A 14,245-nucleotide genomic window follows, 5' to 3' on the forward strand; every position below is an offset into this window, starting at 1 on the left:
TTACTATTCTTTAGAAAGTATAGTAATTTTACTTCAATTTTTCAAAAGGTCCAAAATTCCTTTTGGCTCTACGGCAGAGTATCGACATTTCATACACGTTATGCAGCATACGAGACGAAATTAGTTCTCGAAATATGATCGTAACATAGTAGAACAGTACTAATGGGACTACGTATAGTCATTGACTGACTTTAGCACGAGGTTTCGGAATTACATTTCGCAAATGTACACAGTACAATGTGTGTACAATAGATTCCGTGTAACGAGAGAATCGTACCCAAGAATATCGGCAGCCATTCGTAATACGAAATGTGTTGATGTTCTGCGATTACTATACGTCGCGCTTCTTGGAAAATCGTCTCGTCTGTCCAGAGAGGATTTATGTGTGCTAACGCATCTGCCACGCGATTATGCTCCCTGAGTAGTATTATTTGCAGAACAGTGAGTTGCGGATTCTGATTGACTCGAGTATCACCTGGAAAAATATTAAACAATTATTCCATACGTAACAGTTCTTTAAAAACTTTAAAATCTTGCACTGATATTCCTAGATCACAATCTCCACTTATTTGCAACAGTTTACTTATTTAATAAACTTGATAAACTTTTCAATACCTCTAGAGGAAGTTCAATCATTTTTTCTTAACGAGATTTTCGGAAAAAGTTGTTAAATCATATAATTTTTTCTAAATAAATATAGAAAATTATACAAGCCTTTTAAATCCTCTCTCTGCATCAATTAAAAACATAGTTAATTGAAAACTGTAGAAGTTATCAAAAATTGTACACAAAATATATTCCAGCAGTGAAAAAATACAAATGCTTCGTTTAGAATTTTGGATAATTTGGAAAAAATGATTAATGTGGAAATGGAGATTTGCCAGATTTTTACTTTAAACTAAGAAGGTGTCTGAAGTTACGGTCTTCGCAAGTAGTTCATGTCTGAGATAAATCAGACTGTGCGACAGGTTAGCGAATATTATATGCATACTGAATCGTCTGACTTGATGGCTTTCTTTATTGTTTACATTCTTTCAATGAAGTTTTGAACTCGTTGTAAGTGATATATTTTAAGTGTTTATTATAGCTGTTGTATATACGTTGTCACAATAATTACGTCAACCCACCAGTTTGGTAGCACACTTCGTTAGGGTCCACAAATTCGCATGATTGACTCTTATTGGCTGCTGCAGGCGGCCATTCTCTGTTATGCCGAACATCTACATTTAGGCGACCACCAGCACCAGCTCTCAAAGAAGCTGCTACTTGATCACTGGATCCGTACACCAAGGAAAGATCCAAGTAGTGTGTAACTACAGACAACTGAAAAATTGTTCTTTAATATTATCAAATCACGAACTAGATCATCCGCAAACAATACAATCTCATGCGTCTGTGTTTACAGCGCAAGACAGCTATTCAGTGTCCAACTACAGTTCGAACGCAAAGGATTAGACCAGTGTCGTCCAACATCAATTTTACAAGCTTAGGACCCTTCCCCTACTTTATCCACGTTGGTTCCTCCACTCTGTTTCAGTTAGTTTCCCTACTCTATATCCATTAGATTCCTTACTCTATATTTATTGCTCTCTTCACACTGTCTCTGCTAGCTGTTCAGTTCTGTCGCAGTGTTTCAAACTACCGCCTCTTTCTTCAATTTTATTCAGAGTTAATGAAAAGTTGTGAAACCTACAAAATGTTCATTATCTATTTCATTTAAAATCCAATTTGGAGACTTTCAGGTTTCTAAAGAATTTCCACTTGTTTGATTAACGAAATTGTGGCAGAAATCATCTCACTCGATACAATTTTTTTCCAAACTGAAAAATGAATTTTCACTACGATCATACCGGGTCTTCCATTAAGAAGTGTTATTTTAAGTTATAATACTGCACTGTTTTATTGCAATGAACAATTTTGCCATGAACTGTTTTCCAAATAACAAATTACGTCATCTGTGTAGTGAATAGTCATTTTCTGTTTGAGCATGATGCAACGTCGTATGATAATGCAAATGTAGTTAGGTGAACATGAAGTACAGTTATTAATCATGTAGACAAATGAACGATTAAACAGTCCAAACGAGGTATTTCGCGAATAAGTTTACGTTCCACGTGCAATTGCAAGTTGCTACACTCCGTAGAGAATAACCTAATTACAGTGGTTAGTCAATAACAAAACTGAACCGCTAACAGCCATCAAATTGTTTCAAAACCCACCATTTCATTTAATCGTATTTATCAAGTTCTTAAAAAAGAAGAATTAAAAACTGTCACAGTCCTGTGACGTCCAACAATAACGTCATAATAAACAGTTATATTGCGTCAAATTAAGGGAAGACGATTGATTAAGTGGCAATAAAAGATGCCATAAACTCCCTCGCAGTTTCAAGGTCACCGACATTTTATTACACATCGTCGCCATCCAATGTTTATAATACGACGTTGTAACCAACGCAAAGGCGAGTTCTACGACCTGTAACATTATGATCTTAAAGTGGCGTTAATCTTTTATGTCCTTTTATGCCTTACGTTTATGTCTTCGCTCGAGATATTTCATGACTGTTAAGAGTAACAGCTATGCCAATTGTAAATATGTTCTTCGATCGATAAATACAGCTAATTGTACCTCAAGTTGGATTGAATTAAAAATAAATCTTTGAGCATACAGGGTGGGGCAATAATATTTAAAAATATAATAAATAGTATACAAAAGTTGCATGGTATAGAGGGGGAAATATTGTAACATAAATACTTTTTATATTTCAAGGTCACCTTGAATTTAAATGGAAAGACCTACTTGTTGTATCGTGAATCGATAGAGATTCATATGTCCTAGTTCGAATAGTTAACGAGATATTATCGAAATAGTTGTGACAACAATGACAAGTGTTGAAGAATTATTGCGTTGGCAAGAAAGTAATTTCGGAATTTTAAGGCGAAATAAAACCGAATTTCTTTATTCAAGCGATGAACTTTCATCAATAAAATATTTTCTTATTTATTCTTTTTGGCAGAAGATCATCGAACAAAAGGGAAAATATCTTATTCATTAAAATTCATTGCTCAAATAAAAAAATTGGTCTGTATTTCACCTTAAAATACCGAAACTACTTTCTTGCCAACGCAATATTTCAAATAATTTAGTTAAATTCTCATTGTACACAAGTGCAATTCACATATGCAAATAAATAAATGCAACAACAGCCACAGCTGCGCCAGATTAATTCTACGAGGATCAACTAATTATCACGCAGCCCCAATCACTTTCTCCAGACAGGTCGGCAACCTTTATGTCAACACGTATTTATTCGATGACGCAATCGATAATTGAGGAAGTGCTCGAGACAATCTCTCGAATGCAGGTAAACGCAAGTTTCGTTCACCGTTATTCGATCGAACATTCAATAGTGTAATTAACGGTTGGAAGCCCTACACTTATTCCTAATCTTGTGACTAGATTCCCGACAACCATGCATGCAAGAATGGCACGGAGTAATAAATGAGCGAGCAAAGTAACCTAGTACGAGGATCAACAAACCTGTTCTGCTGGTTTGTATTGCGAGGAGCAACCACGGTCAAGGTCAGTCGTACTACGGACGAAGTTGAGACATCTTATGTTGGCCTTGCGGTAAACGTAATCATCGTAAGGAATGATGATCGGGTAGCATTGGCCGTGAAGCAGCAGCGGGTCTACTAATTGTCCTTGGGGGGTGCAGCATTGTGTTGCGTGTGGCTCTAATCACAGAGAAATTAAGAGTGATCTACTGGACACGTATGCAATTCTACCATAATATTAACACTGAATCCTCGGAACACTAAAAGTGACTGCTTCTCATTATTTCATAAAAGAGAATATATCTATTCAATTTTTTAGTGGTTTTAACGTACGTCCAAAGAAATAAATTTAAGTTTTGTTTTGTTAGTTCCAAGTGTAAAGTAAGTTTGTAAATTTAAGTTTCAAGTTTTTGTGTTCTAGTGTTAAATTGTATAATTCTGCAATTTATGATTAACCTTTTACGGAGATACAAGGATTAGATGAAACGGTGAAACAGTGAAAAAGTCGCTTATAAATCGTGAGCTAAGTTTGTGTAGAACGTTTTTATATGACGATCAATCTGAGACAGCTTTGAAGATATTTTTTAACATTAAGTATCCATGTAATAATGTTAAATTTAGTATTTACAGTCAGTGTAAAAAGTATTCGTACACCCAGTGTCGCCAGATTAAGACTTTGACTCCCATTAGGACTTTTCGCTTAGGTTTGGTCCACAGCAGTTTGATCCACGTTTAGAAAAGTTATTTATTTTTAAAGAGTGTACGAATACTTTTCTAGTAATTTTAGGTAAATAAGGAGAGAAAGGGAATGCAAGAGAGAGAAGTAGATACGAAGGACAGTGATGGATGTTGGTTGGTGACCGGAAGGGGGGTCCACGGATAGGGAAGGAGGGAATAAGTTAAGTTAATATGTAGTTAATGGGATATCTCTCTCTCTCTCTTTCTATTAAGCAGTAGTTTTAAGTAGTATTAGGTAGTATTAAGTCGTTCAGTGTTAAGTTTTAAGAGTAAGTTGTATCTATTAGATTAAGGTAGAAATAAGGTTGGGATAAGAGAGGCGGAAAGAGAAATGGCGGAAGAGAGGGAGAATGTGTAAAGGAATTTGTGTAACCCTGAGGGGGAAAATAAAGTTTTACAGGTAAGTAAACAATGGGAGTTGTTCTCCTGTAATAGTAATTGTGAAAACTTAGACTTACTTGATTGAGTGGATCCGTCAATCATGGCCATGTCGTGTGTAATTATTTGTCCCCATTGCATCGCAGCCAATGTCCATATTGGATCGTCAATATCCACAGGGGGAAACAAAGTAGTACTAACCAGTCGAGAAGGTGGTAATTCCGATCCAGTAACTGAAGTCGTAGGCGATCGAATACCTGCATAAAATAAATATACACGTTTATGTTAATACACACCTAATAATTACAAGTCAATGGAAAGATGTTCCCAGCATCTACCTTAGAATTATCATTATAATTATTGATCGTAGTATTTATTACTTCAAACAAGTGTTTTAAATTGTTTGGAGATATCTCATAACAATAAGATTGAATTTTCTCAAGATTTATGAAAACTGGACTGCAGGTTCTTAGGCGAAGAAAAAATTGTCTGCGTTAATTACATTAATTACAACATACATAAGCTACAACAATGTGCTTTTCTTTAAAAATTCTTTAAATGTTTTTATTGTTGTCATTGTATCTTTTTATATCAAGTATTTCCTTCTCTAAACAAAAACTTCATTATAATTCCATATTTTATTGTATTAATATTTTGTTATATTTTCCTAAAGAAAAATGTTAATATTTGTAATTTTGCATTACCACTTTATTTGTTAAAGTCAGCCATCGTCAACTGAATTTCCCATTTTGCTGTATTAAATAGTACTGGCAATGAATCAATCACGAATGCAACATTTTTGTCTATATTAATCATAATAACTTGTCTATACAACCATAATCATTAACGATGTGTAAATGGCCGAGATTCAGGTACCGTTATTAAATCTAATCCTACATAGGTATCGACTAAATTATCAATTAAAATGTTTAGTGAATCATGTTATATTAAAACTTGCACTATTCAGGCGAACGTATAGATTAATATTATCCGATTTGACAGATATATTATTAAATTTTACAATTAGGACTTTTCTTTCACCGCGCAGTCATAAATTATTTATGCAACCAAAAGAAAAAATTGGAGCACGAAACGAACAAGATATTGACTCGAATTGCTTCAGTATTCCGTGCACCGCAACACTATTAAAATTTACAATGACGATTTTAATATTCTTCTCCCATGATCGAGGGAAATACCGACGTAACGAAGTGTCGAAACACGAAGAATGGGAAAGACTGAAGAATGATGAATGTATCATGAAACATTCTTATACAATCGTTAGGTACTGTGATCATTTCGAGAGAAACAGGTTTCGTGTTTATTCGACTTTCTAGAAACGAACTTTAACGATTTGAGAGTTTTTCATATGAATCTGATACGAATGCGGTCTTAGCTCATGACTATTCAAATATAGGTGTCATAATTCTCCAATTAACTTCCTGTTACTATGTTTTGCCGGAATCGCAGAAATTCTACGCTGCTGGAAGAATGTTGCTGCTCGGAAGATCGATTAACTTTCGATTAACATTTGCGGGAGGTCTAACATTTTTCAAACAACCTGTTATTACATTTTTATTCGTTTGTCTTCATTAAGTCAATTTATACCTTGTAGCAGTCTTATTTTCGATACTTTGTGCAATGCTACTTTTAAATGGAAGATGCATGAATATATAATTCTACGGAAAATTCAGAGTGAGTTTTAATGTCTCCTGCTTCGATCATTATTTTGTAACACAGCCGACCGTGTTCCGCGTTCCGTGTTTGGACATTTAACGAGACATCGTACAGCTTATAAAATGAACGTGCACCAGTTCCAGTGTGAACTCATAAATCAGCTTCGACAGCACTTGTTCTGTTGAAATCGAAACGAGTTTCTGCGGAATTGAGTATTTGTTATGAGAGATCGTCACCAGAGGAGCAAGTTTTATATCTTTTTATATCTTCTCCCGCCAGCCATTGAAATGTGTTAGAAAGTTCATATAATTTTCAGACATACTGCTACAGAATTTGATTTGATTAATTTTCTTTAGTAAGTAGACTGCAAATTTTATGCATTTATATGAGAAAGATTAGTTAGATGTAATTTAAAACGATAAAAACACTGATTAACACTACACCTACCGAGCACTAAAACCGATTAAAATGTTTAACCATGTAAAAATGACAAGGCTCTATTTATTTGGATTTCGTGCATCTTTTATCACAATATGTGCTTGGATAAAGAAATTGATCGAATCAATTTCCATGTAAGCAACTTCATAATTTCAATAATTATGAAATGGAAAATATAAAACCGGTCATTTGACCGGCACTGTTTAGTGTTAAAGTTACTAAAAAAACGAAAGAATATTTAGCTATTACGTAGTAAATTTTTATTTTGCATGCAGATCCACAGTCTATTAATAAAAGAAGTTGATTGTTTTATTGGTATTTATAAACATTCTTAAAACATAAGAACATGCAATATCTGATGCTAAATAAAGTGAAACAATCTGATAAGTAAATTATTTTCTGTAACAAACTGTTGCACAATCTTGAACCCTGATAACACTTAATTGCACGAAAGGTCGTGACGTCCTGCGTAAAGTTAATAGCGTTGAAACATGAAGTCTCCACATGTTAGTTAATGACCCTTAATTATATACTGATCCGATCTTCTTTACAATCCAAAATACAATTCATTACATGCCATTCATTTTATGCATTTATAATAATAATACAACAATATATTTATTTATTTTGATAAAATCAAGAATTTGCTTTGTTTATAGTATGCATAAATAAAAGAGGAAACTGTACTATGCTAATTAATTGAATTTGACCAATTTAATCTAATTTCAATAACGATAAAAGAAACTTATTGCAGTTCGTGAATTGCATTACGGAATTAGATATTATACATAGATATTAATAAAAATTTAAGCATTTCCAATTTATTGGAATTAACTTCGACGAATAAATTCTTTGTAAAAGCTGTATTTAGTAAATTACGGCTTTTTTCACTATTCGTTAGTTACGGATCAAATATGTTACAGTTGATTTCCACATTCTTTTCTTTCTCAATTGAAAACTGAAAACCTGTAGAAGTTTGCAATTAGCATGATTCAAACAAGATCACTTTTCAAGAATTGTTTCGAGGTTCTATTTCTCCAGCTAAGGAAGAATGAGTCATACTGATATTTCAAGAGAAATAATAACCACGTTGAATGCGATATTACTTATTACTCAATTCGTTAGTATTATTAGATATTGCGAAGAAGTTGTAACTCTGTTAATTACTAGGGAAAACTATGCTTGCTTGCACAATGTGTGAATCAAAACACATATTTTGTATTGATGATGTTGCGTACACACTCTTGTAACTCTCTTTGCAACTTTTATGCAGATAAAGAAGTTCTATCAATTTTTATTTATTTATTAGTGGGAGATCAAATTGTTATAGAACTACTTCGTCAGGCACTTTGTAAGTTGACAATCTTAAAAAAATCAATTTTTTAATATAAGTCTAGCTAGGAGTATTAAATTATAAGCAGCTGTAGTCATACATACTCATATTAATATTAATATATATTTCTAATGTATACTATTATAACTAGACACCGGATTTTATGCATTTATGACGAAAATGAGTAGATGTAATGTAAAACATTAAAACCTTAGACATAATTTTGTTCTTCGAATTTTTTTCTTCATATTTTCTGTACATTATCTTAAATTTCAATAATAATCAATTTTGTATTAATGATTTTTATTATAGAAAATTTTAGAATAATTGAGAATGATTTTTAGAATGATTTTGAGTCTCACTGTCTTTTCAATTCACACAAGAACCTTTATAAACGGTAAAACAATAAATGACATAACACAATTAAAACATTATTGACTTAAATGTTGTCAATACTGAACATAATGTGTACAGATAGTTGCACAAAGGAAAGTGCAATTACGTGTATACCATTGTAGAACTGACGATTAACAAGTAAGTGTCATAGAAACGCAAGGGAAGTGTGCCTAATAAAACAGAATTGCAAGCAATAATAAATCAAGACGCGGAAACTGACGTCACAGTTACAGCAAACTCGCAATCTAATTTCATTCGAAAGCATATCTGCTTGAATTATGCTGTCACGTTAGGGTAATTCCAGTTTCAATATGAAATTTTTTCTTCATGAGCCGTGTCTCCCGCATTTTCGTAATGAAATCACTGAGCACGAAAAGTAGAACTGGAAATGAAAAAATTGGAAACACGAGCGTGGTGCAACGGTGCTACAGTTTTCTTTCTGCCGGTGCAACAGCGTTGTCAGAGACAAAAAAGAACATATAATTAAACGATCCCTTTTACGCAAATAAGCCGACTTACGATGTGCGTCCAGTTGGATAATAACATTCGAAACAGACTTGGGCATTATCTAGATAAATTATTTTTAGCGTCATTTCGAAAATTGTTGTGTAAAGAGGAAAAAGTTATACTGTTTTTTGCAAGCAATGTAATGGTGTCTGTAATTTTTTGTAATTTGCATTATTGTCTTAGAAAATAGAAAAGTAAATTAGCATTCCATTTAATAAATTGAAGGTCACGCATCTTCAAAATCATACAAGGTCACAAATGGAAGAAACATTTCTTTTATGATGAAAATAAAGAAAATACTTCTTTCTATTTCTCTTACTATTTTATACTAATATTACTAGTAAAAGAATATTGCGTTTGTTCTTGCATTTCTCAAAGCTGTAGGTTTTTTTACTATAAAATAAAATGATTACTCAAACTTATACAAGAATTACAACAAACTTGAGCGAAATAGAAATTTATTTTCCTTCTTAATATGTTTAATAGATTGAAAATAACATGACAGCATTTTTAAATTCATCTAATGTTTTTGCTGTTTCATATTACACCTACACATTTTTCTTATAAATGCATAAAACCCGCTGTCTAGTAATTAGATTGCATAATGTGGTTGCTGATGATCAATAAGCAATATACAAAAACATAGTACAGTATATGGGATAATTTTTAACGAATTTGTAATGATTATTTGTTATCTTATTGTAAATAAAACGTGCCCAACCCTGGTTTGAGAGTATAGAACAATGCATAAATTATTTATGATTTCATTTTTTATTGAAGCGAGTCACGAAACACCTGCAAACACGCAGTCGCAACAATGCGTTGTTATTTCTTTTTTCTTGTCGTTGTGCGTCACTTTTTAGTGTTGAAACCGAAAAAAATGCTCGTGCGAAATACTTCAGCTCCGTATACGCATAAAAACTGTTAATATTTCCTTTGTCTCTATCCGGTAATCGAGAGACAATAATCGAGCCGCCGTAACGTGAAATTTTAATGATCTTTCTTGCGCAAATAAAAATATGATTTATCGCGCGCGCTCGTTACCTTAAACGTTAAACTCCTGCACGCTGTTTCGCATTTAAATTTCTTCACAATGCAGGGAATTGTAAATGAATATTCAGGTTCGTTGGGAATGCTCGTTGGTTAATTCAGGTGTTATTAGTGACTCAACATGAGGGTAATGTTATGGTTAGTATCACCTTGCTGCGAAACGAGAATAATAATCTAATGTCAGTTAATTGCAGTGAAATTGCGGACGTTTTCTTGCCGAATCGCGTTTAAATTATTTCGCGGACGTACAGAGCATCCAAAAAGTGTTTGCGTTTGATATTTAACTTGCGATAATTTCGTAGAAACGAATAGTACAACCATAAGCCTGGACACTTTTTGAATGTCAAAACACTGTGCATTTTCCTCCGAAATGTTGCAAATTCAAATGCCTCCAGAAACATTCAAAAATTTTTCTCGTAAATGAAACTGCCAAAGATTTCAAGATTGAAGCTCTCTCTTTACAACGACTCCTTAAAAGTTGATGAACGATTCTTTTTCACTGTTTTATGGAACAAAAATGAGCAACAAGTTCGGTTGTGTAAAGCCTGGTGTAACTCGTACTACTGTAAAGTTGGCGGCACACCTCCCATTCAAAGTTCGATAAAACAGCTCAGAAAAATCGTACATCAACTTTTAAGGTGTTGTTGTAAAGAACAAGCTTCAATCTTTAAATCTATGGTAGTTTCAGTCACGAACAAAATTTTTTAAAGTTACCACAGACGTTTGAATGTCCAACATTATCGAGACAAAACGCATCACAGTTCCTCGCCTGGTACACCATGAAAAAAGATCTCCGAATAAAGTTAGAGACAGATTACGAAACTAGAGGCTTCCAGCTTTAAAATGAGAACAAAATGATCACGGTTTAGATATGAGCAATTTTTCGAGAATGATTTATTTAGTGTTAACACTAAATCAACTACTGCCGGTCAAATAACCGGTCTTAGATTTTTAATTTTATAATTATTGAAACGATGACGTTGCTTACATAGAAATTGATTCGATAAATTTATTTATCCAAGTACGTATTGCAATAAAAATTGCACAAAATCTAAATAGATAGAGCCATGTCATTTTTATCAGATGAAACATTTTAATCGCTTTCAGGGTTCGGTAGGTTTAGTGTTACAATACTTCTTGGGCACATTGTACGTACTACGTACCGAAAGCATTGACGTCGATATCTGCATTCTAACGGACGGTTTTAATTTGCTGTCGATTTCACTGCTAGATAATGAGTAAGAACTTGTCGGTCTCACTTAGCGTTTTATTGCACGGTTTTTGTGTTATTCGGTATGTATGTAATTCAGCAACATAGTGGTAAGGTGTGGAAATGCGTGATACTCGATGGAACTAGTTAGCGAGAGAAATTTCTATCAACGACTGTCAATAGGAAATGTAATTATGTTAAATTTACGATTCCGTGGGGATTTTGATCGGTCTTTAATTATTATGCGCTATACACTACTTTGATTTTCTAGTGGACGCAATTTAATCCGCCATTAAAGCGGGGTTTAATTATCATTTACTGAACGATTGGAAAAAGGACAGAATAGATTCGCTTTAAGTAAGTATTAATATGTGATATTAAATATTTTACTGTAGTGACAAGTGCAAACAAGTTTTGGTGAAAGTACGCAGTCATTTTACTACGATTTTCAATAAAGGCGTATATGTTCTGCGATGATGACTTATTTAATTTGTGTCAATATGAATATATATTAATTTATTCATTTTTTCCATCGATGCATAACATCCTTAATTAGAACGTCTGTAAAAACATTAGTTGCATCCAGTTGTATTTCATTCTTATGCAAAATCAAAATTGTCTGCCTTTATTTCAAGACGCAGGAGCTACATATACCACCAATTCTTTTCTTAACAATTTTAATGAGTAGAGAATACGATAACAGTGGTTTGAATTACTTAAAATGTTTATACCATTTATTTTATTAAGGGCTACGTATCCGTAGAATTGTATTTCCTCCACTTCCAATTAGATTTACGCCTAATCGGAATGTTTCAACGATGGCGCAATAGTCTGAAGAAATTGGAAATTTCACATCAAGATCCGCCTAATGGACTTTCAATCTAGAACGCACGTTCCGTTGACTTGAATGAAGCGAAGCGTGACTTGACCAATGAGTTATTATAGGCTGTGCTCTTGAAGAAGTTAATGTAACAATTTATGCGGCATTGGCAGGGTTACGTGATTGCTGTTAGATTACATGATTTACCGAACAAGGTAATCCTGTTACTATTTCAGTCCGATCGCCCACCAGAATTGGTACATCAAGAAATACAATCGTTCTATTTTTCTAACAATAAATATGTACACTAGAAAGCAATACAGTTCAATATAGCACTAGAATTGTTATGATGAAATTATGATGAAAACTTCTATATTTTAATCGAATATCTTGCATGAAGATCTACCACTGATCAATGTTCGAGAAACAGATTAAGAGTACATATACATATAGTTTCTGCCAGCAATTCTGCGAGCATATGTTCCAATTTCTCTTTAATTAAATTTAAGTAGCCAGCACTATTTATACGGCCTTAAATATATTTTATTTTCATTATTCCTCTATAGCCGATTCCTCCCGATATCATTACTGTACCGCCACCATATTGTCGACGACTCAAAACCCTTTGTTCCTTATTTAAATCATGGAAATAGTACTTGTATCCATCTGGACTATCTAGTGTCTTTTCATCCGTGAATATAATTCGTTTCCAATGAGATTTCACGACATATAGATGAAATTTTGTGTGTGTGCGACGGTGCCTTATCATTTTGTCCCCCAGTGTATACTATTTACAATGCCACGAAATTAGAAAGTAAACGATATCGTGGGAATAAGTGAGAAAACGGGCGAAAGTAAACAATAATAAAATACCACAGAGATATACGAGAACATTGTAGACAACGTCGAATTAATAGCTCACGATTTTTTTCGTTCCAATTAATCGGAAATGCAGAAAAAGTTCAAGGAAACTGTTGCGTCGATCGCGTGGAAGAAAGCGAATGATCGACGTAACACATCGGGTGTAAGAGTGCTGTAAGAAGTGGCCGTTCCATTAGAAATGTTTATCGGCGGCAATTTGACAAGAGAAATCGATAGACTCCTGGAAAAAACGTTCGCTGCACGGTAATAAACGTTCGGTTCTGCATAATTGTTTACGACGGCCAAACAAAACCTGGCGGGTGTACTTCCGAAGGAAGGAAGGAGAGAGAGAGAGAGAGAGAGATTTTTACAATGATCGCGGAAGTAACTGTAGTGCGTTGTGAACCGAGAGAACTATAACGTCATTCAGTGCCGTGTATTCGCCCATGGAAGGTTCAATGAACCGTGCAACTGCGAACATGGAGTGTTCAATTCAATTAATTTACTATGTTTAACATTACACCTACCACCACCGGTCAGAATGACCGGTTCCAGATTTATTAATTTACAATTGAGCCGTTTATTTTGAAAGTGGCCTTTGTAAATAAATTGAAAGTCCATTTTCGAGAAAAATCAAGCCAGCAATTTTAATATTTACTTTGTTTTATTCAATGTTAATTTATTTAAGAATATTGTTTTTTTTCAATAAACAATAAAACAAAAACAATAAACAATATGATCAAAGAAGATCCAAATAATTCAAACTTGGAAGCTTCAAATTCAAAGACTTACGATGTGCTCCTTTAATTTGCAAATGAAAATCATCGTTCACTTTTTAGCAGTATTTTAGTCCTCAAGATTGAAAAGAAAAATTAAGAAAACTTACCGTCACCATAATTTGCGGGTAACAGGCGACCGTATCTTGTGTTTGCCATGCCCCACGTTGGATGGTAGAGATTATTACAGGAGCCATCGTACGTTCTGTGTCTCGACCCATCGCAGCCACGTGGATAACTATCGCCACACCTGATTTCTTGATGAACGTCGCTTGTCATGTTCTGGACGAAGCCGAAAGTGTAGCTGAAACAATATAAAAAATTCAGGTAGAAATCTAAAATTTATACTATGCATATTCTTCTTTCATGTTGAGGTTCAATCAGAATTTTACATGCATACACATACTCTGGAACTGAATGTATAAAAATGCACGATGCAGTACGAATCGTTTAATTTGACGAGTCTTAAAATATAATAATTCTAAAAAATAGAAAACAAAGAAT

The 14,245-nt window shown here is 33.7% G+C and overlaps 1 protein-coding gene across 1 annotated transcript in view; it reads right to left on the reverse strand.

Moving 5' to 3' along the window:
* Window positions 1-14,245, reverse strand: part of LOC143215837 (peroxidase) — a 45,975-nt gene that overhangs the window by 3,967 nt on the left and 27,763 nt on the right. The window contains exons 4-8 of the mRNA XM_076438401.1: window positions 13,852-14,045; window positions 4,754-4,930; window positions 3,541-3,737; window positions 1,128-1,323; window positions 278-475 (exon numbers count right to left, since the gene is read on the reverse strand). Of these exons, the coding sequence (XP_076294516.1) occupies window positions 278-475; window positions 1,128-1,323; window positions 3,541-3,737; window positions 4,754-4,930; window positions 13,852-14,045 (962 nt within the window). The remainder of the gene's footprint in view (window positions 1-277; window positions 476-1,127; window positions 1,324-3,540; window positions 3,738-4,753; window positions 4,931-13,851; window positions 14,046-14,245) is intronic.

Source organism: Lasioglossum baleicum, chromosome 14, assembly GCF_051020765.1.
Source record: "Lasioglossum baleicum chromosome 14, iyLasBale1, whole genome shotgun sequence".
Classification (NCBI taxonomy): domain Eukaryota; kingdom Metazoa; phylum Arthropoda; class Insecta; order Hymenoptera; family Halictidae; genus Lasioglossum; species Lasioglossum baleicum.